Below are 25,213 nucleotides of genomic sequence, written 5' to 3'. Positions count from 1 at the left end.
TTTCCAGATGATAGAATTAACCACATTGAAACCCAAAAGAATGTACAGATAATTTTTTTTAAATAATAAGAGTCTATATCATGTGATTGGAAATAAGATCAAAATAGAAAAATCAATTGCATTTCCATATCTCAGCATTGGTTTCTAGAAAATGAAATAACAAAGAAGATATCATTTACATTAGCATAAAAACACAATGTGCCTAGGAATAAATCTAAGAGAAAATATGCACATCCTTTATGGAGCCAATTTTAATACTTCACTGAGAGCCATCAACACACCCAAATATAGTCTCACATATATGAAAACTTGATATAAGCCAGCAGTAGCATTGCCAACTCACAGGAGATCGGTGATTCTGGGACAACTGGCTTTCCATACAGGACAAAAATGAAGTTGAACCTTATCTTAAACCATATAATCAATGTCATAAAAATTAAAGACTTTAATTTGAAATGTTAAGAATCTCTTAGACTTCAAGTTGGTAGTCTATAGACATCATAAAGGAAAGGAAAAAAATAAGCCACTAATTTGGAAAATAAATTTGTGATAAATATAACCAGAAAAGAAAACCTACTAATCTGGAAAATATATTTGTAACAAATATAACAAATATTCAGTATTCCAGAACATGTAAAGAACTCTTACAAATCAATAAGAGATTAACAACTCCATATAAAAATAGGCAAATGGTATAAATATACATTTCACAAAAGAATAGTAATAGTTTTACTCGGTTGTGTCCAACTCTTTGTGACCCCTCTGACTGTAGCCTGCCAGGGTCCTCTGTCCATGGAATTCTCCAGCAAGGATACTGAAATGGGTTGCTATTCCCTTCTCCATATGATCTTTCTAATACAGGGATCGAACCCGGGTTTCCTGCATTGCAGGCAGATTCTTTACCATCTGAGCCACCAGGGAAGTCCTAGGTCTCACAGAAGAATATTCATTAGTAATTAGGAAAATGCAAATTTATACTACAGTGTGAACTAAACTATTATATTTTCAAAAACTTATAAAATCTGATAATACTAAGTATTTGGCAAGGGTGAGGAATAAAGGGAGCTTTTATTCAATGTTAGTGGGAGTATGAAAGGTGAAAGTGAAGTCACTCAGTCATGTCCGACTCTGTTGCGACCCCTTGGACTGTGGCCTATCAGGCTCCTCCGTCCATGGGATGTTCCAAGCAAGAGTACTGGAGTGGGTTGTCATTTCCTTCTCCAGGGGATCTTCCTGACTCAGGGATTAAACTCAGGTCTCCCGCATTGTAGGCAGACACTTGACCCTCTGAGCCACCAGGGGAAGACAGTGGGAATATAAACAGCCACAAATCTTTGGAAAACAATTTGACTTTATGCTGAAAGCTGAATATTTGCATACCTACTACTCAAGAATTTCATTCCTAATTATATATTCCAGAGAAACTCATACCCACATGAACCAGAAGATATATACAACAATGTTCACGGTAGCATCATCCACAGTAGCAAACTACTGCCAACAACCTAGCTATCCATTAACAGAAAAATGGATAAACTGTAGTACAGTTAACTGTGGCACATACAACTGAATATTATAAATACAGCAGTGAAAATGAGCAGCATAGAGGCATTTTAGAAGCATATAGAAAGAATTTAAAATAAGCAAGTTGTAGAAGACTACATATGATATCATTTCAGTAAAATTCAAAAGCAAGAAAAACTTCATTTATGGTGACTAGATATGTAGCTAAAAGCAAAACAAAAACAAAAAGCTGTTTAATAAAGGAAGGGCTAGAATTTATGGTTTTCAGCTACAGTCCCTGACTCCCAGAATGGAATCATGACCTACTTTCCAGTATCCAGTTTTTGTCAAGACTGAATCAGACCAGACCCCCAGTGTAGCATTCTAGATTACCACCGTCATGTGTAAGGAGCTGTGGGAAGTCAAGTACCCAGAGTGCTGGGTACAGGAGGCCTGGCTAGAGATGAGATGAAATAGGCCTATGGATGTGCACAGGAGCTAAGAGCTGACCAGAGGCCAGAGAGCCAGAGGCAGGGGCTGAAACCCACCATCTGAGGGAAATCCCACTGCTACCAAGGATTCTGGCTGTGATTATTACTCTAATGCCCTTTCATGCTCCAGATCATCACTGAGGATGTCAAGGGCATTGACAGAATTGCAGGAAAAACCAAAGTAGAACTTCTCATAGGTTCTGAGGAGGTGGGAAATCCCATCTAAAGATTTAGATAGTTGTGAATCAGAGAGCAACACAAGACCCAACTTGGAAAAACCACACCCCAATACACAGAGGAGCATTCAGCATTACCGACAAAAGGAAATGGTTAACAAGCCACGACTTTAAAGAATAGATTGTTCATTTAGTCTGTTATTCTCCACTGAGAAAAAGTTCTGGATGTTAAGTGCCAGTCCCTCTATTGTGAGCAGGGACTAAATGCTGTCAGGCTAGGTGATTTAAACTCAATTGTGTATATGTTTGTGTGGGGGGGTGGGGAGGGGAGTATTGAATTTCAGTAGGGAGTGACAAATTTTGCTTTGTGTTTTTGAGAGCTCACTAGGGACAAGAGGGTCAACTTATATGACCCCATTAGTAAAAAGCTGTTTTATGTTGAGTTTTGATGACTTTAATTTGCCTAACAAGAGGATCCTTGCATCTTGTCTAGGAGAAAGCATGTTACGAGGGCACAGGGACAAAGGGAGAACCAGTGCATGGTGGCCGCAGCAGGGGTGGCATTCACAGCCTCAGGCTGCTCACCTTCAGGTTGCGCCATTCTAGCTGCATCCTGGTTCCCAGATGCGGGAGTGTCCCTGTCCTGGAAGGGTGTGCAGTTCACCAGCAGCCCTGAGACCAGCTGGAGGTATGGCTGAAGTGTTGATGATCCAGCCATATGATCTCTCTGTTTACATGGAGACAAATATATATATATATAATTATTATTTAAGTGCTTTTATTAATCTCAAGGGAAGTTACCTGATAAAGTTTAGCCACAGGTAATCAAGTCAGGGATTACACTCTAGCTGAGTTTTAGAGATATACAGCAAATAGTCCACACAGAAACATAGAACTGGACGCTGGAAGAAGCACCAGCACGGTAGTAATAATGGAACGATTTACTGAATGTTTACTATGTACCAAGCACCATGGTCACATTTTACATGCATCTTGTCTTTTCATCCCCATAACCAATTTATGAGACAGAGACTATGATCACTGCATTTTTCTCTTTTGTTTTTTGGCTGCATAAGCAGCATGTGGGCTCTTAGTTCCCCAATCTTAGATCAAACCCATGACCCCTGCAGTGGCAGTCTTAACCACTGGACTGCCAGGCAAGTCCCCACCCCCATTTTTCAAGGGAGGAGGCTGAGGCAGAAAGAGGTGAGGTTACTTGGCCAAGGTCACACATTGTAAGTGGGAGAGACAGGTCTGATCGATCTCAAAGCCCACTCCCTCCACCTCTTCACTCTACTACATCTACAGTGAGCAGCAATGCTCTTCGAGACTTCATTAGGACCTACAGGGAAGCTCTCTGGTGGGTAGTGAGGTGATGGAGACCTCAGTGCATTGTTCGGGTTGAGAGCAAGGCAAGCCTGGGCTAGGCACCGTCTGCCTGTACCCAGTGTCTTGGGAAAGCAGATTCCCTAGAAATCTGCACTTGATTCCATGTTCAAAGATCCTCAAAAGTAATTTTGACTACTGAGGAAAGGAAGAGTCTAAAAATAAAGTGTAGGCTATAAAATTGCAAATTATTCCACTCAAGAAAGTAAATTAAATTGATTGATTCGGTTCAATCTGTGTTTGTTGAATACAGCATCAGTAGAAATCAATGAGGCTGCACAACTCTCAGAGGGAAGGGACATGAATGCAGGGTAAAAGTCTGGCTTGAACCTGTAGGAAGAGTGTAGCCAAGAGGCTGAATCTGAAAAACAACAACAAAAAACACTCTCAAGACAGCAGAACAGTGCTGTTTCTTTTGGATTGAGAACAAGGCAAGGACAGCCCCAGAGCTGAGACAGATGGTTTAATGTTACATGACTGGGGAGAGGCAGGGTTTTCTTCTCTCAGCCTTTCTGTTTTCTTAATCAAGGAAAATGGCCCTCAATCTAGAAATGTTAAGCAAGTATCTAGCTGAGGAAATTAAACCTGGATAGGTGAGAGAAATGGGAGAGCAAGGAATTCAGGTTTCTCAGCCGTAGTGAAAGATGATACGTTCACAATAGAGTATGTCTTCAATGTGACCTTACTCAATCAGAATTTGCTTATTGACCGAATTAACCCCCTGGTGTTGAAATAACTTACAGAAATGACCCCAGTCTTTGAAAACTCAGGAAAAATTCCAGAACCAAAGGACTAGAAATGGGTATATTTTCTAGTTTCACATGAGAAAGAAACATGAGTTCCGATCTTTGTCAAAATTCTAGAAAGAATTATTAAAGAAACTGGATATTGAGACAGAAATTTAGGAACCACAGGCGTTTACTTAGACGCTGTGGAAAATAAATGTCATTTCCTCTTCTGGGTGGCGTCTTGAGGTTTGTCATGCCAATGGGCACAACAGGCTTTGTGAAGCTTGATTTTGGAAAATTGTTTTGTTATTAATATTAAAGTTTTTTTATAAGATCCTAGTCGACAAAGTATAGAAATGGGGGCTGGATGATACTAGTTGGGTGCCATGCATTTAAAATTTGTAGGACAGTCTTGCCCAAAGGGTAAGAAAGGTCCCTGAGGGGCTAGATGGCTCTGCTCTTGGTCCAGTTCCATCTGATGTTTCATTTCTCAATATCACATGAAGATGCAAGATGCCCTATTTACCAGTTCACAGAAATCCCAAACGAGGAGAAATGTGTCAGGTGAATAAAATATCCCAAAGATTCCCCCTTAATGGAACAAAATAAGATGATATTTAACAAGGCACAAGTAAGTCTTGAATTAGTTTTAGAAGATCAGTTGCACAGTGGAACATGAAGTCCTCAGACTTCACCACTCCTGGTGTGGGAAGACAAGATTCAATTGCGAGTTAGGAAGAGCCAGGTGAAGACACTGCTGCTGGAAGGACTCCTGCAATTCCAGGGCTCAAGGTGAAGATGTAAGCGTGTCTCTCCATCCTGGGCTGTTGATATTTTGTTTGATTCTGGACTCTCCTTAAGATATGCTCTGGGAAATTAGAAGGCAAATAGAGGTAGACAGCTCTTTTATGATAAAATGATAAATGACCTAGAGGTACTGACTCTGAAATAAGAAAACTACAGTGGATCATGAGATCAGTCTTCAAATATCTGAATGTCTTTCACGTAAAATACAGAGTTATGCGTTCTCTATTTGCCTCCAGAAGGCAAAATTGGACTCAGTGGCGAATAGCCAACCCGTTGACGAGCAATAGAAGTTTTCAGTACTTGAGAGTACACAGCTCTGCAGTGGGCTTCTTGGACAGCAGGGCATTCCACCATCCATGGAGAATTACTGTAGAGGCTGGAGCGGAGGGTGGGAGAGGAAATTCCTTTGTACCTCGATGGCTGGGAGAGATGACTCCTAAGTGATCTTCCATCATGTACAGTACATGATTTGAATAATGACCATTACTATTTATTGAGTTTATACTCAGTGCCAGGGCTGGGTTAAGGTCTCTGAATGCACAATCCCATTGTATCTTTAAACAGATGAGGAGACTGAGGCTCAGGGAGGCTGTTAAGAACTCAAGCCCCTACAGTGACAGGTCAAAGAATGGAAGTTTGATCCTAAATCTGAATTTAAAGTATATGTTTTTAACATGTGTCATATATATGATCTGCAGTCTATAAATTTCGTTCTTCCATTCAGCAACTAATGCCCTGGAATACCTTGTTCTTCACCTCCTCCTGCCCCTGGAAAACTCCCACTCATCCACTTAGACTGAGCTCACCTGCTGTCTCCTCTCTGAGGTTTCCCCACTTCCTCCACATAAGATGAATCACTTCCCTCCTGTGTTGCATGGCAGGGGGCACATTGTATCCCGTTTGGCTGTGTGGTGTCGGTTTCCCCACTGGATTGCAAGGTCCCAGTTTCCTGGATAGCTGGAGCCAGTGCTTATCCATCCCTGGCCCTCAGCACCACCAACAATGCTCAGAAGATGTTGGTACTCAACAGGTTTATAAGTTCTTTTATTCATTCATTCATTCAAGAAACCTAAGAAAGAATAGCACTTATTTCTCTTTCCCTTTTAATCCTTCCTGCACCAACTCTAGGTATCATTCTCCTGCTCAACCACCTTTAGTGTCCCTTTGTATTTACAGCATAAAGTGCAAAAGCCTTAGCACGGCGTTCAGGGGCCTCTGTGATGAGATGGTCATACACTTTGGGGTCTCATGGTCTACCTTCTGTGTCCCCTTAGCCCTTCCTGACCTCTGTCGCCACCATCTTCTATCCTCTTGTCTTTGCTCATATTGTTCCCTCTTATTGAACTGTTCTCTCCCACCCTCAGTGTTTCCTCTCAAAGTGTTATCCTTTCTTCAATACGCCAGTTCAAACATCACCTCCCCTGGGAAGCCCAACCTCATATTCTGACCAGAAAACCCCTCCCTTCTGTGTATTCCCAGAGTCCTTTTTTTGTTGTGGCGACAGTTTTCTGATATTCTATTTTATTCTAGCTCTTTGGTCTATCTGATCCAAAAGATTATCTAACAATACCCTTTTCAGCAGATACCATGCCTTACTATCTCCAAAATTCTGGTGATAAATAGCATTATCTATCACTGTATCCCCAGTACCTAAGGCAATGCTGCTGCTGCTGCTAAGTCGCTTCAGTCGTGTCCAACTCTATGCAACCCCATCCCTGGGATTCTCCAGGCAAGAACACTGGAGTGGGTTGCCATGTCCTTCTCCAGTTAATGAAAGTGAAAAGTGAAAGTGAAGTCGCTCAGTCATGTCCAACTCTTCACGACCCCATGGACTGCAGCCCACCAGGCTCCTCCATCCATGGGATTTTCCAGGCAAGAGTACTGGAGTGGGGTGCCATTGCCTTCTCCAACCTAAGGCAATACCTGACTCCTATTCTGTAAACAGGTGTTATTGAATGAATGAATTAATTAATCAGAAGTCAAGTTCTGCATTGTAGCACCAGTTTGTACATTAACTAAATATATAATTTGGGACATTGTGGATCAATCACTCTGGACCCCAGTTTCCATATCAATAAATGAGTGATCAAGGAGACAGGGAGAAAGAGAACTCATTTTTATGGAAGACTTTGCAATGTGCTAGGGGCTTTATTTACTTTATGGGGCTGTGAGAGGAATGGAGGGAGTAATGAGGAGGGGAGAGGGGTATACAGGCAAAGAAGAGTATGAGCTTGGGATAAGGCTCTCCTGAACTCAAGCCCTGGCTCTGCCACTTACTAACTCTGAGCTTGAGTAAGTTATTCTAATCTTTCAAACTTCTGTTTCTTCAGCCATCAAGTGGTGATAACAAGGGAACCTACTGGTGAGTTTGTTGTGAGGATTCAGTGAGGTATTGCATATAAGGTACTTAGCCCACTGGCTGGCATGAAACCCTGCATTATCAGCAGCAGCTCTTTGTTATGATTCTATTACCTGTGTGCCTTCTTGTTCAGTTTATCCCATGAAGAAGCAGAGGTTCTGAGAGGTTAAACCACTTTCCCAAGGTCACACATATCTTCCGACTGCCCTGTTTTCCTCTCTACCTTTGGGACAGAGGATGAGATGGTTGGATGGCATCACTGACTCAATGGATGAGTCTGAGCAAACTCCAGGAGATAGTGAAGAACAAAGGAAGCATGGCATGCTGCAGTTCCTAGGGTCGCAAAGAGTCAGACACGACTTAGCAACTGAACAACAAACAACAGCAATGGGACTTACCAAGTTAAATCCTTGGAAAATGGCCATGAGCTTTGCAACACAGCTTGTATTCCCATTTCAGGGTGAGATACTAGAAAGCCACTGATGTTACTACTTCTCAAACATTCCCGAATTTTAACATTTTATTATCTAAACATTTAGCATCTAACACTGAATATCTAAAAGCAATGTGAATTTTATCATGGTAATTCTTCTGTTTAATAAAGGAATAAAGGTCATAATCTAAGTTATAAGTGTGTATGGATAAAACTTTTTCCCTATGAGACTCAAAGCTAATAACTTTTCCCCTCTAATCATTTGGCTTTTCTTTGTGCAAAAAACCAAAATGCCAGTTACCACTCTTCTATAACCAAATGGTATGTGAACTTTCCTGCCCCACAGCCAACCTGGGCACTCAGTAGGCATTCGATTCAGAAGAAGAGAAGGAGATAGTAACCAGCAGGGTTATTAGGGCTTTCTTTGGTGGTGGATATGATATACAAATGTATAGAAATTTTATGGAAGACACTCAAATATTCAGAGGAGGGTCACTAGTGTGGCAGGCCATTGTCAAGGGTATACGAACCTTCAAACTGAAGTATTCACACCCTAAATGTCCAAGAGGACCTCCCCTAGAGCATGCGCAGGTGTGTTTTATCTGTTATGCCCATGACCTTGAGGCTTCAATAGGCCATCGGGGGCTGCCACCTGCAGAGCCTTTTTGCTACAAACATGGCCCCGTAAAGTAGCTTCAAAGCAGTTTGATCATGGGAAGAGAAATGCCAATCTAACCCATTTGCCATTGATTTCTTAAGCAGATTCATGCACACAGGATGAAGCACAGCTTTTGCAGGAATGGCTTAAGCTGGTTCTGGAGAAGAATAAATTAATGCGATATGAGTCAGAGCTCCTGATCATGTAAGTAAGGCAACACGGACAACAGTGAGGCCTAAAAGCAAGCAGGGGATGGGGGGTGGCAGTGGGGTGGCCCACCCTCCTCGGTTGAAGTCCCAGGATTTTTCTCCTTGTGCATACAGAATTGTGATTGAGACAAATTGGGGTTTGAGGTCTTGCATATCATGCTGGCATTAGTACAGAGAATCTTCAGTTGTCTGTTCTCTGCTGTGGAGTCCTGTGGCTAAAATGATTTCAGGTAATAGGTCTGGGCTGGAGGGCATGTGGATAAGGTACTTGCAGTCCATTCCTGCCCCCCAGGGCAGGGGAGACCCACCTGCAGTCACACATCTGCAATGCGGAAGCTATGTCTGGCCTTTGAGTGTGAACGATGGGAAGGGCTTCCTGACCGCTCCTTGTGGCATTAATGGATTGAAGGTGGAGATCTGTCTGGCTGTCCTCTGGATAAGAGGCTGCAGTCTGGCTGGGAGATGAGAAAGTAGAGATGGATCTCACTGCACTCTGAGAAAGTTGAAGGTCACTTTACCTGTCACCATCCTGGAGGGAAAGAAAGTGACATTTAATATAAACTGACTAAGCATGACAGGTTGTACAGGGTGCTTTCACTTATGCTGACAATTTCATTTTCACCCAACCCTGAGAAATAATTTGGGGAGTCTTAAAAGGGTCTAATAAATTCTATTCCTCATCTCTGCCTGGATTCTGAACTGGGTAAGAAATAAGACTAGTGGGTCAACAGATGGAACATTAAACTAAAGAATTTATTACTGATCATGGCTGCTGCTGCTAATGCTGCTGCTGCTAAGTCGCTTCAGTCATGCCCGACTCTGTGTGACCCCATAGATGGAAGCCCACCAGGCTCCCCCGTCCCTGGGATTCTCCAGGCAAGAACACTGGAGTGGGTTGCCATTTCCTTCTCCAATGCATGAAAGTGAAAAGTGAAAGTGAAGTTGCTCAGTCGTGTCCGACTCTTAGCATCCCCATGGACTGCAGCCTACCAAGCTCCTTCGTCCATGGGATTTTCCCAGCAAGAGTACTGGAGTGGGGTGCCATTGCCTTCTCCGACTGATCATGGCTAGCGTGGCTAAATATGAGAGTCCAAGAAAGCTTGCTAACTGTATTCATTTCCTAGGGCTGGACTAACATCTTACCACACAGGATGGCTTAAAATAATAGAGAGGTATTCTCTCACAGTTCTGGAAGACTGAAATTGAGGTGTTAGGGGGGCCAGGCTCTGGGGGAGAATCCTCCCTTCCCTGTTTGGCTCAGCAGGCTCCAGGCATCCCTTGGCTTGTGGCTGCATCACTCCAGACTCTGCCTCTATCTTCACGCAGCCTTTTCTCTGTATCTGTGTCTGCTCTTGTAGAAATACTTGCCACTCAGTTTAGAGCCCACCCGGATAATCCAGAATATTTTCATCTCAAGGTTCTTAACTTTCCATCCTCAGACTCTTTTCCAAATAAGGTCACATTCAAAGATTCTAGGGGTTAGGATCACTTGGGCGTTCACCATGGAACCAAACTTCAGAATTAGACATACTTACCTCCCTAGTCACAAAATGTAGTGAATCACTTGCTTAGGGGTAAGGCTTTTACCTGAGACTGGGCTGGGGGTGGGGGTGGGGGGGGTGGGGGGAGGGTGGGCTCACCTGGGGGCAATTCCATCTCTGCCTCCTCCCTCCAGGGATATTTGGCAATATCTGAAGACGTTTTTGTCTAAGACAACTGGGAGGTGCTAGTGCTATCTAGGGAGGAGAGGCCAAGGGTGCTGCCGAACATTCCACAGGCAGCTCCACTTCCTTCACGCCCACAGAATTACCCAGCCCCAAACGTCAGTAGTGTCAAGGTTGAGAAATCTTGCCCTAGACCACTAGCACTGAGAAGGCAATGGCACCCCACTCCAGTACTCTTGCCTGGAAAATCCCATGGACGGAGGAGCCTGGTGGGCTGCAGTCCATGGGGTCGCTAAGAGTCGGACACGACTGAGAGACTTCACTTTCACTTTTCACTTTCATGCATTGGAGAAGGACATGGCAACCCACTCCAGTGTTCTTGCCTGGAGAATCCCAGGGATGGGGGAACCTGGCGGGCTGCCGTCTATGGGGTCGCACAGAGTCGGACACGACTGAAGTGACTTAGCATAGCATAGCATAGACCACTAGCAAGGCTCAGAGTAAGAGAACGCTTTTTTTTTTTTTTTTAGGTTGTAGTTGTTTTTTTTTCTTCCAGTTTTATTGAGATGTGATTGACATACAACACTGTGTAAGTTTAAAGTATACAGTGTAATGATTTGACTTACATATATCATGAAATGATTATCACAGTAAGTTTAGAGAACATCCAGCATCTCATGCAAAAATATCAATACAAAATGAAAGAAATAGAAACATTTTTTTTTTCTGATAGAACTCTTAGGATTTACTCTCTTAACAATTTTTGTATTTAACATACAGCTAGTTGTTTTGAGCAACTTGAATTTAGTAGCGAGTGGGATATTCAGTAGGCAGGTAGGTATCAGGCTGAGACATGGATGGGGAGGTACAATTTCTGGAATCTACTCCTTATCAAAAGAATTTAGAATCAGTAGCTGCCAGAGTAGAGAGAATTCCCTAGAGCAGTTGATTTTAAACATTGTTGACAGTGACCCAGAGTATATTTTACATTGGCTCATGACATATATGTGTATAAATATGTGTATTTATTCACGATGTGTACCCAGAGAACACACGTTTGCTGCAGGCAGGCTGATCCCAGGTGAGAAAGGGTATCAGCTAATTTTCCCTGTTCTTCCCAAATTTACCACTCCTGGGGTGAGAGTGAATCTGAGAGAGAAAGTGGAAAGAAGAAGCCCGGACTTATACTCATCAAGGTCCACTGGCATGGAAGGAAATGCCAGGAGTGGGGAAGCAGGGCTAATCTGTAATTATTTTTTTTTTCTATTACTATTACTATTCTTTTTATATTGATGCACATTCTGAGATTCAACAAAGTAATTTGTGCACATCCACCTGACCACAAAGCCCTTTTTACACAACCATACCATCTGCCTTTGGACGAGATTTAAATTATAAAATTCATTCAACAAACATCTATCAAGCATATTCTCTGTGCCAGGAACCATGCTGGGTACTGTGGAAGTAAAGATGAGTCAGGCCCCAGTCCCTGCCTTCAAGGATTTCATGGTTTTCAGAGATGGACACACGAGCACACAGCATGAGAGAAATAAGAAAGCATAGCAGTTGCTCTGTGAAGACTTGGAGGAGGAGTATTCAGAGCACAGGCCCCACCTGCGCAGGTCAGGGGATGGTGACTGAGCGGTGACTGGGGCTTCCCTGGTACGTTGTCAGAGGGAACGTTTTCCTCCAAAGAGGCCAAGGAGGAGAACGTGGAGTGTGAGCCAGATGAGAGCTCTGGTAGAGGGCAGCTTCTAGTTTGGAGAAAGGCCTGGCTGAACAAGGAGAAATGTCTTAGACTGGTGTGTGATGTTGAGTCCCTTGGGAAAGCAGGTGCTGGGACAGAATTAGAAGCACAAGAGATACAACAGAAGGAAGGAAAAAGGGAGCAGGAACGAGAGTGAAATCTTCAGACCCCCCCCGCAGTCCTGACACCTGTGAAAGGAGAAGGGCGGGGAGAAGGACTGGCAGGAGGAGCTTCAGACTGCAGTGCAGCCCTGAGAAAAATCTGAGCCAGGCCACGGGCAGCACCAGCCACGGCTGCCCATCCGAGGAGCCCAAAGCGGGGCAGAAATGGCCGAGCTCCAGCACCACCGCTGTGCTTGGGGACAGTGTGGCTTCAGCAGGACACTGAAGTGGATTCTGCTGCAGCTGTCAGCTTACTACACACGACACTCCTTTCACAAAGTCCTTTCTTAAAGGAAAATCTGAGTGGTAGGTACATTTCTACTGGGAGCTAGAATGGGTCAAGGGAAGTTCAGTGTCAATAACAAAAGGCAGAGTATTGAACAAAGTGAGGACCTTGGCCTAAGTAATAGTAGAAGTAACAACAACAACAAAACCCCAGCAACAACAGGGTATAGTAAAGTGACCCAATGCTGAGGCAGATGTGTGCCCAGCCTGCGGCTGGGGCTGGAGGGAAGCCCCGGGGCCCTAGTGTCAGTCCTCACCCTTTTCAGTGTCTCTGTAGCAATGGACAGCCTTGACCCCTCTCTTCTCTCCTAAAACTTGCCTCTCTTGGTTTCTGTGATGCTGCATATCCTTCCTACCTTCCGCTTGCTTCTTCCCTGCTTCTACCTCTTTTGATGAGCTTCTAAATGTAGGCATTCCCATGCTCCTGTCTTCAAACTTTTTTTTCCTCTATTGTCTCCCTTTTAGGGCTCATGTGACTTCACCTTTCACCTCTGACCCCTGCCACATTTGTTTGTGGTCCTCATTTCTTCTGAGAACTCCAGGGCTGCATTCCCAGAGGTTGGAGGAACCTCCACATTACCACATGGCCCAGCATGTGGGGAGCTGACACAAGTTCTGTAATATACACGGCATATCGCCAGGCATTGAAAGGTCATAAAGTTCCATCTGACCTTCACTGAAAGCTGACTTCCCTTCTTGACTTTGCTGGTGGGCACATTGAGTACCCAGCACTCTAGCTTGACTCCTCCAAAGCATCACTGTTCTTCTTTCACCATTGCCTACAACCAGATGGGTGGTTGTCTGAGTACTATTGCCTCCACTGACAAAATGCCTCACTCCTGTTTCCTCCTTGTTTTCTTGCTTACCACGGTCAAAGATTTGGGAGTTGTACTCTTGTCTGGAAAATCCCATGGATGGAGGAGCCTGGTAGGCTATAGTCCATGGGGTTGCTAAGAGTCGGACACGACTGAGCGACTTCCCTTTCACTTTTCACTTTCATGCATTGGAGAAGGAAATGGCAACCCACTCCAGTGTTCTTGCCTGGAGAATCCCAGGGACGGGGGAGCCTGGTGGGCTGCCGTCTACGGGGTCGCACAGAGTCAGACACGACTGAAGCGACTTAGCAGCAGCAGCAGCAGCAGAGGTGATGCTTGAAGTCACGTTGCCCCTAAAAGAGAGGAGTTTTAGATTGTCATTGCTTCTACCATTCTAGTCATTTCTTCATGATCCATTCCAGTGTGGCCTTCCAGAAGTTCACTGGAAGTTTGTGATGGAAGTTCACAAACTTCAGCTCCTCTCCATTATCTACTGAGTTCCATGTATCTCAGCAGCAGTAGTAGCAAAACTTTTGGTTTAGAGGCATTCCAAGACCCGTCTTAATAAGGAAAAGGGAAAGCAGTTGCTATGGTCAGTTCAGTTCAGTTCAGTCGCTCAGTCGTGTCTGACTCTCTGCGACCCCATGAATTGCAGCATGCCAGGCCTCCCTGTCCGTCACCAGCTCCTGGAGTTCACTCAAACTCACGTCCATCGAGTCAGTGATGCCATCCAGCCATCTCATCCTCTGTCGTCCCCTTCTCCTCCTGCCCCCGATCCCTCCCAGCATCAGAGTCTTTTCCAATGAGTCAGCTCTTTGCATGAGGTGGCCGAAGTACTGGAGTTTCAGCTTTAGCATCATTCTTTCCAAAGAAATCCCAGGGCTGATCTCCTTCAGAATGGACAGGTTGGATCTCCTTGCAGTCCAAGGGACTCTCAAGAGTCTTCTCCAACACCACAGTTCAAAAACATCAATTCTTCGGTGCTCAGCCTTGACTAGACGGACCTTTGTTGGCAAAGTAATGTCTCTGCTTTTGAATGTGCTATCTAGGTTGGTCATTAACTTTCCTTCCAAGGAGTAAGCGTCTTTTAATTTCATGGCTGCAGTCACCATCAGCAGTGATTTTGGAGCCCCCAAAAATAAAGTCTGACACTGTTTCCACTGTTTCCCCATTTATTTCCCATGAAGTGGTGGGACCGGATGCCATGATCTTCGTTTTCTGAATGTTGAGCTTTAAGCCAACTTTTTCACTCTCCACTTTCACTTTCATCAAGAGGCTCTTCAGTTCCTCTTCACTTTCTGCCATAAGGGTGGTGTCATCTGCATATCTGAGGTTATTGATATTTCTCCCAGCAATCTTGATTCCAGCTTGTGTTTCTTCCAGTCCAGCGTTTCTCATGATGTACTCTGCATATAAGCTAAATAAGCAGGGTGACAATATACAGCCTTGACGTACTCCTTTTCCTATTTTGAACTAGTCTGTTGTTTCATGTCCAGTTCTAACTGTTGCTTCCTGACCTGCATACAGATTTCTCAAGAGGCAGGTCAGGTGGTCTGGTATTCCCATCTCTTTCAGAATTTTCCACAGTTTATTGTGATCCACACGATCAAAGGCTTTGGCATAGTCAATAAAGCAGAAATAGATGTTTTTCTGGAACTCTCTTGCTTTTTCCATGATCCAGCAGATGTTGGCAATTTGATCTCTGGTTCCTCTGCCTTTTCTAAAACCAGCTTGAACATCAGGAAGTTCACGGTTCACATATTGCTGAAGCCGGTCAGTGAGTTTATTAATCAATATTTCTACACAGGTCTTCAGTATTTATAAAGTCTGAACATTTTCTCATTCCCAGGGCCCACGAACTAGAACTGGAAGATCATCAAAGCAGACTAGAGCAGAAATTAAGAGAGAAAATGCTCCAGGAAGGTGAGTACAGTGATGTGTTTCAGGCCTTTGCTAAAGATGTTTTTTCCTATGCAGACACTTGACCAGAACATGCTGCACTTTATAGAGCAAAGTACTCTTCGTGTCTGGTGCCGCCAACCTGGAAGCCAGAGGGGGCACAAAGCCAGCTTCTTCTGCCCCCACTTGAGCACAGCAAGTCCCTCTTAACTTTGCTTATTAGGGCTGGGAGAGCAGCATTTTGCTCCATCCCAACCCATGTGCTAATAGGAATGAAGTCATTCACTCACACCTTCATTCACTTATCCATCCATTCATTTAACAAATGTTTTTTGAGAATTTAGAGTGGGCCTGGCAGATGGAGAAGAGCAGCCCTGCCCTGTGGCCTCCCTGGGGAGACTGACAGTCAGACCGGTAATTATAACACAGTGAGATGAGGGCCATGATGTATGTGTTTCCACAGTGAGAGGAAGGCAGGCCTGGTTGTACCAGACACTGGGGACGGTAAAGGAAGCATCCTTCCTACCACAACTGGGCCAGGGCATCACACGTGAGAAAATCATTTCCACCGTGACGGAGGGAGAGTTGGAATAAACTAATATCATATACTGACTTATTGGCTCCAACCCATGAGGCATATCCACTCTATTTTGTGCCTTTGTGTTTCTGGGGGCCAGATCTATGCATGGCTTTCCTACATTGGGACCAAAGCCTAAAAGAGCAAATTAAATCTTTTCTGTATACATCTGCTGCTGCTGCTACTGCTAACTCGCTTCAGTTGTGTCCGACTCTGTGCGACCCCATAGACGGCAGCCCACCAGGCTCCCCAGTCCCTGGGATTCTCCAGGCAAGAACACTGGAGTGGGCTGCCATTTCCTTCTCCGATGCATGAAAGTGGAAAGTGAAAGTAAAGTCACTCAGTCACGCCCGACTCTTCGCGACCCCATGGACTGCAGCCCACCAGGCTCTTCTGTCCATGGATTTTCCAGGCAAGAGTACTGGAGTGGGGTGCCGTTGCCTTCTCCACTGTATACATCATGGACCATATATTGCTCCTACCTATGGGGTTACCTGCTACAGAACAAGCACCTAGTAAATATGAGATGTTATCATCATGATCATTCTCAGGTATATTACTCCATTTTACAGATTGGACAACTGAGTCTCTGAGAACTTAAAAAGCATGCTCAAGGTAAAGGATGGGGCTATGACTTGGGAACAGATTATAGACTCAGGCTCTCCTATTCTTTCTCACATAGTAGTATTTGTTCAGTTCAGTTCAGTTCAGTCGCTCAATCGTGTCCGACTCTTTGTGACCCCATGAACCGCAGCACGCCAGGCCTCCCCGCCCACCACCAACTCCTGGAGTTCACTCAGACTCATGTCCATCGAGTCGGTGATGCCATCCAACCATCTCATTTTCTGTCATCCCCTTCTCCTCCTGCCTTCAATCTTTCCCAGCATCAGGGTCTTTTCCAATGAGTCAGTTCTTCACATCAGGTGGCCAAAGTATTGGAGTTTCAGCTTCAACATCAGTCCTTCTAATGAACACTCAGGACTGATCTCCTTTAGGATGGACTGGTTGGATCTCCTTGCAGTCCAAGGGACTCTCAAGAGTCTTCTCCAACACCACAGTTCAAGAGCATCAATTTTTCAGCACTCAGCTTTCTATATAGACCAACTCTCACATCCATACATGACCACTGGGAAAACCATAACCTTGACTAGATGGACCTTTGTTGGCAAAGTAAGACCTCTGCTTTTTAATATGCTATCTAGGTTGGTCATAACTTTCCTTCCAAGGAGTAAGTGTCTTTTAATTTCATGGCTGCAATCACCACCTGCAGTGATGTTGGAGCCCAGAAAAATAGTCAGCCACTGTTTCCACTCTTTCCCCCTCTATTTGCCTTGAAGTGATGGGACCAGATGCCATGATCTTAGTTTTCTGAATGTTGAGCTTTAAGCCAACTTTTTCATTCTCCTCTTTCACTTTCATCAAGAAGCTCTATAGTTCTTCTTCACTTTCTGCCATAATAGTGGTGTTATCTGCATGTCTGAGGTTATTGATATTTTTCCTGGCAACACTACAAACAGTAGTGTTTGTAGATTGTCTCTTTACAATAGAAAATTATTTTTTAACAAAATTCTTATAGAACTGCTCTGTTAGAACAGATAAAAGTGGTAATGTGAAGCCAAAGTGTTAGTCGCTTAGTCATGTACAACTCTTTATGACCCCACAGACTGTAGCCCGCCAGGCTCCTCTGTCCATGGAATTCTCCAGGCAAGAATACTGGAGTGAGTAGCCATTCCCTTCTCCAGGGGATCTTCCCAATTCAGGGATCAAACCTGGGTCTCCTACACTGCGGGCAGATTCTTTATCAAAATCCTTATAGAACTGCTCTGTATAGAACTGATAAAAGTAGTATACATCATCTTTTAATTGTCAGAAGGGGCTCAGATGTTTCCACCAATGATAAACCAAAATTGAGATTGAAATTTTGAACTTCTCTGTGTTGATAATCAAATAAGGGGCAGGAATACTGAAGTATACCTAAATTAACAAATCACAGTAGACAACTAAGATCTGATTTATACATCTCAAAAAATTTTAAATTTACTCTGGTTCAGGGTGGTAAAATACATATCACCAAAGACTCATGAGCCACTTTTGAATCTTTTTTAAAAATTCTTACGAAGAGTGATGGTTATACATTTTCTCACTCTTCTGAGGTATACCAAAAGATGTAGTTTCTTCATTTTGCCTTGTCATCTTGCATGAAAGCTTCATCCCACTAGTTAGCAAGAAGACAAAGAAGAAGTAAGGAGGAAAGGAAGAAAGGAAAGGGAACTCCCTCTCTGGTAAATTTCAGTCAGTTCAGTTCAGTCACGCAGTCATGTCCGACTCTTTGCAACCCCATGGACTGCAGCATGACAGGCTTCCCTGTCCATCACCAACTCCTGGAGCCTACTCAAATTCATGTCAATCACATCAGTGATATGATCCAACTCTCTCATCCTCTGTCATCCCTTTCTCCTCCTGCCTTCAATATTTCCCAGCATCGGGGTCTCTTCCAATGAGTTGGTTCTTCACATCAGGTGGCCAAAGTACTGGAGTTTCAGCTTCAGCTTCAGTCCTTCCAATGAATATTCAGGACTGATTTCCTTTAGGATGGACTGGTTGGATCTCCTTGAAGTCCAAGGGACTCTCAAGAGTCTTCTCCAACACCACAGTTCAAAAGCATCAATTCTTTGGTGCTCAGCTTTCTTTATAGTCCAACTCTCACTTCCATACATGACTACTGGAAAAACCATAGCTTTGACTCGATAGACCTTTGTTGGTAGAATAATGTCTCTGTTTTTTAATATGCTGCCTAGGTTGGTCATAGCTTTTCTTCCAAGGAGCAAGCATCTTTTAATTTCATGGCTGCAGTCACCATCTAGTGATTTTGGAGCCTAAGAAAATAGTCTGTCACTGTTTCCATTGCTTTCCCATCTATGTGCCATGAAGTGATGGGACCAGATGTCATGATCTTAGTTTTCTGAATGTTGAATTTTAAGCCAACTCTTTCACTCTCCTCTTTCACTTTCACCAAGAGGCTCTTTAGTTCCTCTTCGATTTCTGCCATAAGGGTGGTGTCATCTGCATATCTGAGGTTATTTGATATTTATCCCAGCAATCTTGATTCTAGCTTGTGCTTCATCCAGCCCAGCATTTTGCATAATGTACTCTTTCATATCGGCGAAGGCAATGGCACCCCCAGTACTCTTGCCTGGAAAAATCCCATAGACTACTCTTTCATATCGGCGAAGGCAATGGCACCCCCAGTACTCTTGCCTGGAAAAATCCCATAGACAGAGGAGCCTGGTAGGCTCCAGTCCATGGGGTCGCTAAGAGTTGGACACGACTGAGCGACTTCACTTTCACTTTTCACTTTCATGCATTGGAGAAGGCAATGGCAACCCACTCCAGTATTCTTGCCTGGAGAATCCCGGGGACAGAGGAGCCTAGTGGGCTGCCGTCTATGGGGTCGCACAGAGTCAGACACGACTGAAGCGACTTAGCAACAGCAGCAGCGGCACTCTTCATATAAGTTAAATAAGTAGGGTGACAATATACAGCCCTGATGTACTCCTTTCCCGATTTGGAACCAGTCTGTTTTTCCATGTCCAGTTTTAACTGTTTCTTCTTAACCTACATACAGATTTGTCAGGAGGCAGGTCAGATGGTCTGGTATTCCCATCTCGTGAAGAATTTTCCACAGTTTGTTGTGATCCACACAGTCAAAGGCTTTGACATAGTCAATAAAGTCAAAGTAGATGTTTTTCTGGTAAACTTAGTCTAATGCAATAATTTTAAAAGTCCCTCCAGGAAATGCTCAGTCTCTTTGGGATGGAAACGTTCAGTCTTGCAGATTGCCGCCCCTTCCATCTGCTTGATCCTTAAAGGAGACTGCCAGGTGTTAGCGAGAGGCAGGTCTGTGTGACTTTGCAGCACTGGAAACTGATGTGGGTGGCTCTGATCCACTGCGCTCCATGTAGCTGTCTCCTGTCATTAGGCTGCTCTCTGCTGCCATTTGCAGACCAGGTGTGTGGCTGGCATGACCATAGCCTGGCCATGCTCTCAGCGTACCTGAAGCCTCACTCCTATCCTTACTCAGCCTCGCCTCAGCGCATCCTCCACTCAGCCTGGCCAGACGGTCTACCAGACAGTCTGCACTGTGGGGCCACCTCATCCCTCACCACAAGGAGCCCTGTGGCAGGCCCAGTGGCCAGCGACCTTTGCACTTCTGGGCCAAGTAGACACTTCTGGCCACTGCCTATGTGTGCCACACACAGCAAATCAGGATCTGGGGAGCCACATCCAGACCCCTCTTCTCTGCCCAACCATGAAGTTCTGCCTGTTCCATGTTTATACCCAGGGTGCCTTTCCAACTGATATCTTTCTGGAGTTCCGAGCAAGGGTCAGGGCAAGGGTCTTGGCCCCCAGTGTTCCCATCAAATGGTAGGATAGAAGCCCCTTGGGGGCTTCTAAGGCCCAGAATGGAGAGACTGGAGCCCAGGGCTCTCACCTTCAGTTTCTCCTGCTGCTCACTCCTCCCTCCCATAAAACTTGAGCTGCAAAGGGACTGTTGCCTCTTTATTTCCCCTTTGTCATGTGTCCCTTATTCCTGATGCCGGTCTCAGAACTCAGCCTGAGGCAAGAGACAGTGGTACCATCTCTACTCTGGGATGCCGCTCACTGCCTAGTCCCCATGCATTAAACAATGGAATTGTTTATGTATTAATGGAATAATACATAAAATCTTCTCTTAAGGCAATAATCGGACAAAACTTAAGATCTGCCTTGAGAATCCTATTTTGAGCATCAGAAAGTCATTACTACCAGTTTCTTACTCTTTTCCTTCCTTTTATAGCAATCATATCTTCCCCAGGCAGTTGAACATCTCGGGGCAATTAGGAAGAAGGTCATGTACTCAGAAGGCAAAAGGGAGAAGCCTAGTCGCAGTCTGGAAACGTCCTCCCAGCAGCTAGCCACAGCCTCACTTGGCTGCCGCCTCGTCTCTATTCAGAGGGCTGCAATGTGTTATTAACTGCAAATGAAAACAGGATTCTTGTCATTGGAATAACATCCACTGATGCAGATGGTTTACTCAGAAACTTCTCTCACAGATTGCTCTGCTGTAGCTCAGATGTATTTAGGGAAAACCGCCTTGGTGGTGTTTTGCTGGCTTCTTTTTGGGGAGGGGAGGACAGGTGGGAGGTCTTGGCAGGGCTTGGCTGGTATGAATTTCTTTTTCTCACAAAGGGGTTTTTCCCTGTTGCTTTATATAGTCTCGAGATGAAAACTGAGCTGAGAGCAGCACAAAGCACCCTCCTTTCTAATCTGTGGCTTGCAGGGCAGGTCCCCGGTGTTAAATTCATTTCCTTGTTTTCTCCTTAGAAATTAAAGAGCAGAACAATCAAGAACACCCCTGCCAAAAGCTCCTCTGAGGTCAAATGTTACCTGAAGTCCAGTGTGTCTTTTTGTTTGTTATTGGGTTTTTTTTGTTCTGTTTTTTTCTGCAGAGAGCCAGAAAGATGAGAATGATCTGAATGAAGAGCAAGAAATACTCACCAAGATGATGCAAGTGATTGAGCAAAGGGACAAACTGGTGGATTCCTTAGAGGAACAACGCATCAGAGAGAAGGCCGAAGACCAGCACTTTGAAAGCTTCATATTCTCTAGGGGCTGTCAGCTGAGCAGGACGTCAGCAGGCCCCACAGGGAGCAAGCTGACGACCAGATCAGGCCAAGCACCCCACTCACTCATTCCTCCTCTCACAGGTTGTTAGACCTGAAACATAACTTATACCACGCTGCAGTATTTTTTTTTTTAATTAAGATTCTCTCATATGTACTCCAGCTGCCTAAGATACTTCCAGAGATTATAATGAAGAAAATATAGAGAATCTTTTGAAATTGGCAGTCAACTTCAGCTGGTCTCTCAGATTGGAGATGACTTTGGCAGATAATCAGCATTGTTTTCTATAAAGAGTGACACAGAGATCAGTTTTCCTGCTGCTTTCATCATTTCTCTTCCCAATTCATTGAGTTACACATCTTAAGATTTTTGAGAAGCTGCCTTTTCATTACTATATCCATATTTGCCTTTTTTTTTGCACGGGTGACCGGTTTCCAAATGTCAGAAAGAAGCAGCCGCCATTTAAAGATTAGGTTAATATTTAAATTGTGCTTCCAGAGAAAGGGACAAAACCTTGAGATTACTGATTACATAAAGCAAATAACTCACATAGCAGGTGTTAATTCAATCCAGGGTGAATTTAATTCACCAGGTGTATTTATAAGCCTTAATATAATATACATAAGCAATGAGCATTTAATAGAACATTTGAGCCTTAATTTTATTTTAAAAAAAAAAGAAAGAAAAAGGAAATGAAACTTCAACTTCATACCAGCAGGATTGTTAGTTTTCACCAAATGCTGTTGGCTTAGAAAAGCTTTTCATTTTTTTTTCAGAGTACTCTCTTTATTTCCCCGGAATATAGTGAAAAACAGTTTTAGAAGATGAATAATTTTTAAAGACAGAACCAATATTTTAAAAAAGAATTTTGAAGTGCTTTTTTATATCTGCTGGTAATGGCAAAAAGGAAAATTCATTTGTTGATAAAATATTAGTGAGGTTGATGCTGCTACTGAAAGCGAACATTCTAGTGATCAAGGGCGGAGGATGCTTTTCAGTGGTGGTCTCCTTAGGTCCAAACAGGGAAGTGTCTCTGACACTCTCTACAGGGGCTTCCTGGAACTCCACAGGACAAGACAAGGCCACTTCTGCCTTCAAGGTGGAGTGAGGTGCAGTGGCCCCATTCACCAAATCCCAAATTGGATAAAGGATTTTTTCGTTGTGGCATTTTCCATGGGAAAAAAAAAAGCTGGGAGGTGGAGTTTGTACACTGACATGGGATTCCTGGGACATTTTGATGGTTCATATGGAAACCAAAGAAAAGATTTTAAACGGTGATTTGTTGTTCTAAAGTATTTGATTATTTTCCCTCAATGGGATTCTTTGAGGAGTCAGTCCATCATTGACAAGAGGGAGACTGAAGAAGTCATTGTTGTTTGTTTAGCCTCTCGCACGTCTGCAAGTGTTTAAATGTATGTATTGTTGGACAAATTGTGCTTTGCAACTGCCTGGAGAGCTAACTTTCCTCAATAGAAGTTGACCCATAAGCCACTTTTGTCTGAGATGCTCTCCATACATGACAATCTGGTCAGCTGATCAGGCTGGAACTTAGAAATATGCCTGTGTTTCCTGAGTCAGCCAACGTTCTGGGCAGTATTGAGACGCAACCTTTCCATGGTATACCAGGTTCTAAAGGTTGTGGTTCTTTTTCTTTCTTCTCTCCCTTTTTCTTTTTTAACATGATCAGGTCTTCTAGTGCCTGAATTCCATTATTAGGAAATATATGCAAGCATCTATTTCTCGCTGTCTCTGAAAACTGTGCCACTTAGGTCTATTTATCTATTTTTATTTATTTATATATTTGGTGGAAGTGGTTAAGGTGATTTCCTCGTAATTCTGGTTTTCCTGTGTTAGAATTTGGAGAAGACCTATTAACACTAAGCTATTAGTATATAAGCTATTTAATATACAAATAACCCAGAGGTTTGGGGCATTAAGTTATATAGTATTAAAAATTTATGGAGATAGTAAAAATAATACTTTCTGCCATCAGGCATTTAGAGGTAAGACTACAGATGTACCAGAATGTTAATTCATTTTAAGAAAGATGCATAACTTCAGTTTTCCTTCTAGAATGGGTAGAAATATTCAAGCTTAGTCATCATTTGACGTTTGCATATATTTAACAGATGATGCTCAAATGTGTCATGTCTGGGTTGGTTTTGTGTGAAAGAATTAAGTGCCACTTATTTTAACTTGTTCTATTTCAGTCTTAAAAGAAGATTCTCCCAAGAGGGCCAAAAAAAGAAGGTGGTTCTTGGCCCCAGTATTCTGTTAATAGATGAGAGAAGAAATTTGTTCATTTTCTCTTCCAAAGATTATATCCTGTGGTTTAAGGCTGAGTCTTATCTGGCCAAGTTAAAATGTAAACCTTATATTTAACAGCCTTCTCCTTACTCTAGCTTTCAGTTTTCCCAGTACTTAAAAACCTTTTTAATGATCATTTCCAAAAGGACACAAATATTGTGGCTGTTAAACTATGTTAAATGATTGCAACAGAGAATGTTCTGAGACTCTCTAAAGGTAAAATCTTGTACCATTTGAAAAGTTTCTGTGTAGGCAGTATGAGTAGAATCATGTTGAAAACAGATGGAGCCTTCACTTTTCCATAAAATAACACTTGTGATCAAGGCTGAACCATTTAGGATGAAACAGAAAGCCCCAGCCTCAGGTCATATTTCACAGTCTCACACAGCTTTTAAGTTGAATGAAAGGCTCATGATTAAAATTTCAGAATTTTATGTAAGTTGGACCAAGAGGACAGTTCTTAAATTAAGCTTGCTCTCCCAAACCATTCATCTATTTATTTGTTTAATAAACATCTTCCAAACCCATGGGATTCAGCAGCCCTGTGCTAGGTGAAAAATTCAGAAATAACATTATTCCTCTACCCACAAGTAAACACAAAGATAAACAAGTACAACTCCAAATAAATACAAGAATAAAGAATGGTTTTTATTATGAACATCAATTATTCTACTCACGTTTATCTCAAGTACAAAGACTTATCCCCCCAACTATTTGTAGTGCTTCTTTGGCAATAAAAACACAAGTGTGTTCATGTTTCTAAAACCGTGAAAAATAATATCAGGTTATACTGTTTCATTTAAACCTTGACTTTGGCAGTGTTAGGTTGCTTGGAATCAATCAATGTTGAGATGCAGGATGTTAATTGCAACTGAGAAAGGAAGTGGCAGGTGTTTCCAACTCTGATGAGCTGCAATGAAATTGATGTTTTCTGCGTTCTGGAGGCAGATGACAATTCAGCAATGTCTGTCTTCCCAGGAAGCAGATTTACAGGCTTTTCCTTCCAAACTGAAAATGGCAGCATGTCCCACCCAGGTGGTTGATCAGAGAACTCCCTCAGCAGGGCAGAGGTGGCAGCGGGCAGCTGGGGCTGCCACATGAATGGAGAGAGCAGCATTCATTGGATGTAGCGAGCTCAAATTTAGGAGTTTATTGTGTTATAACAAGAAGGTTCACATACAGGGGAGCGTGTACTGTTTCACCTACTGTTTATGTTCTAACCTCACTGCTGAGTGGCTTGTGAAAGATTAATTTGCTCCAACAATTGGGAACTGAAATGATTTACATGTGCACTGCTATAAATACTGAAATGGACCAAAAATAAATGAGTTTCTGTCTAGAAAA

The 25,213-nt window shown here is 43.3% G+C and overlaps 1 protein-coding gene across 1 annotated transcript in view; it reads left to right on the top strand.

Moving 5' to 3' along the window:
• The window catches only part of MICAL2 (microtubule associated monooxygenase, calponin and LIM domain containing 2), a 244,115-nt gene extending 218,902 nt beyond the window's left edge, over positions 1–25,213 (top strand). The window contains exons 35-37 of the mRNA XM_055548613.1: positions 8,646–8,745; positions 15,272–15,345; positions 21,388–25,213. Coding sequence (XP_055404588.1) covers positions 8,646–8,745; positions 15,272–15,345; positions 21,388–21,653 — 440 coding nt within the window. The 3' untranslated portion in view covers positions 21,654–25,213. The remainder of the gene's footprint in view (positions 1–8,645; positions 8,746–15,271; positions 15,346–21,387) is intronic.

This window comes from Bubalus kerabau, chromosome 15 (assembly GCF_029407905.1).
Source record: "Bubalus kerabau isolate K-KA32 ecotype Philippines breed swamp buffalo chromosome 15, PCC_UOA_SB_1v2, whole genome shotgun sequence".
In the NCBI taxonomy this organism is placed as follows: domain Eukaryota; kingdom Metazoa; phylum Chordata; class Mammalia; order Artiodactyla; family Bovidae; genus Bubalus; species Bubalus kerabau.
Note: the sequence above shows the minus strand (reverse complement) of the source record. Positions and strands in the feature narration are given on the sequence as shown.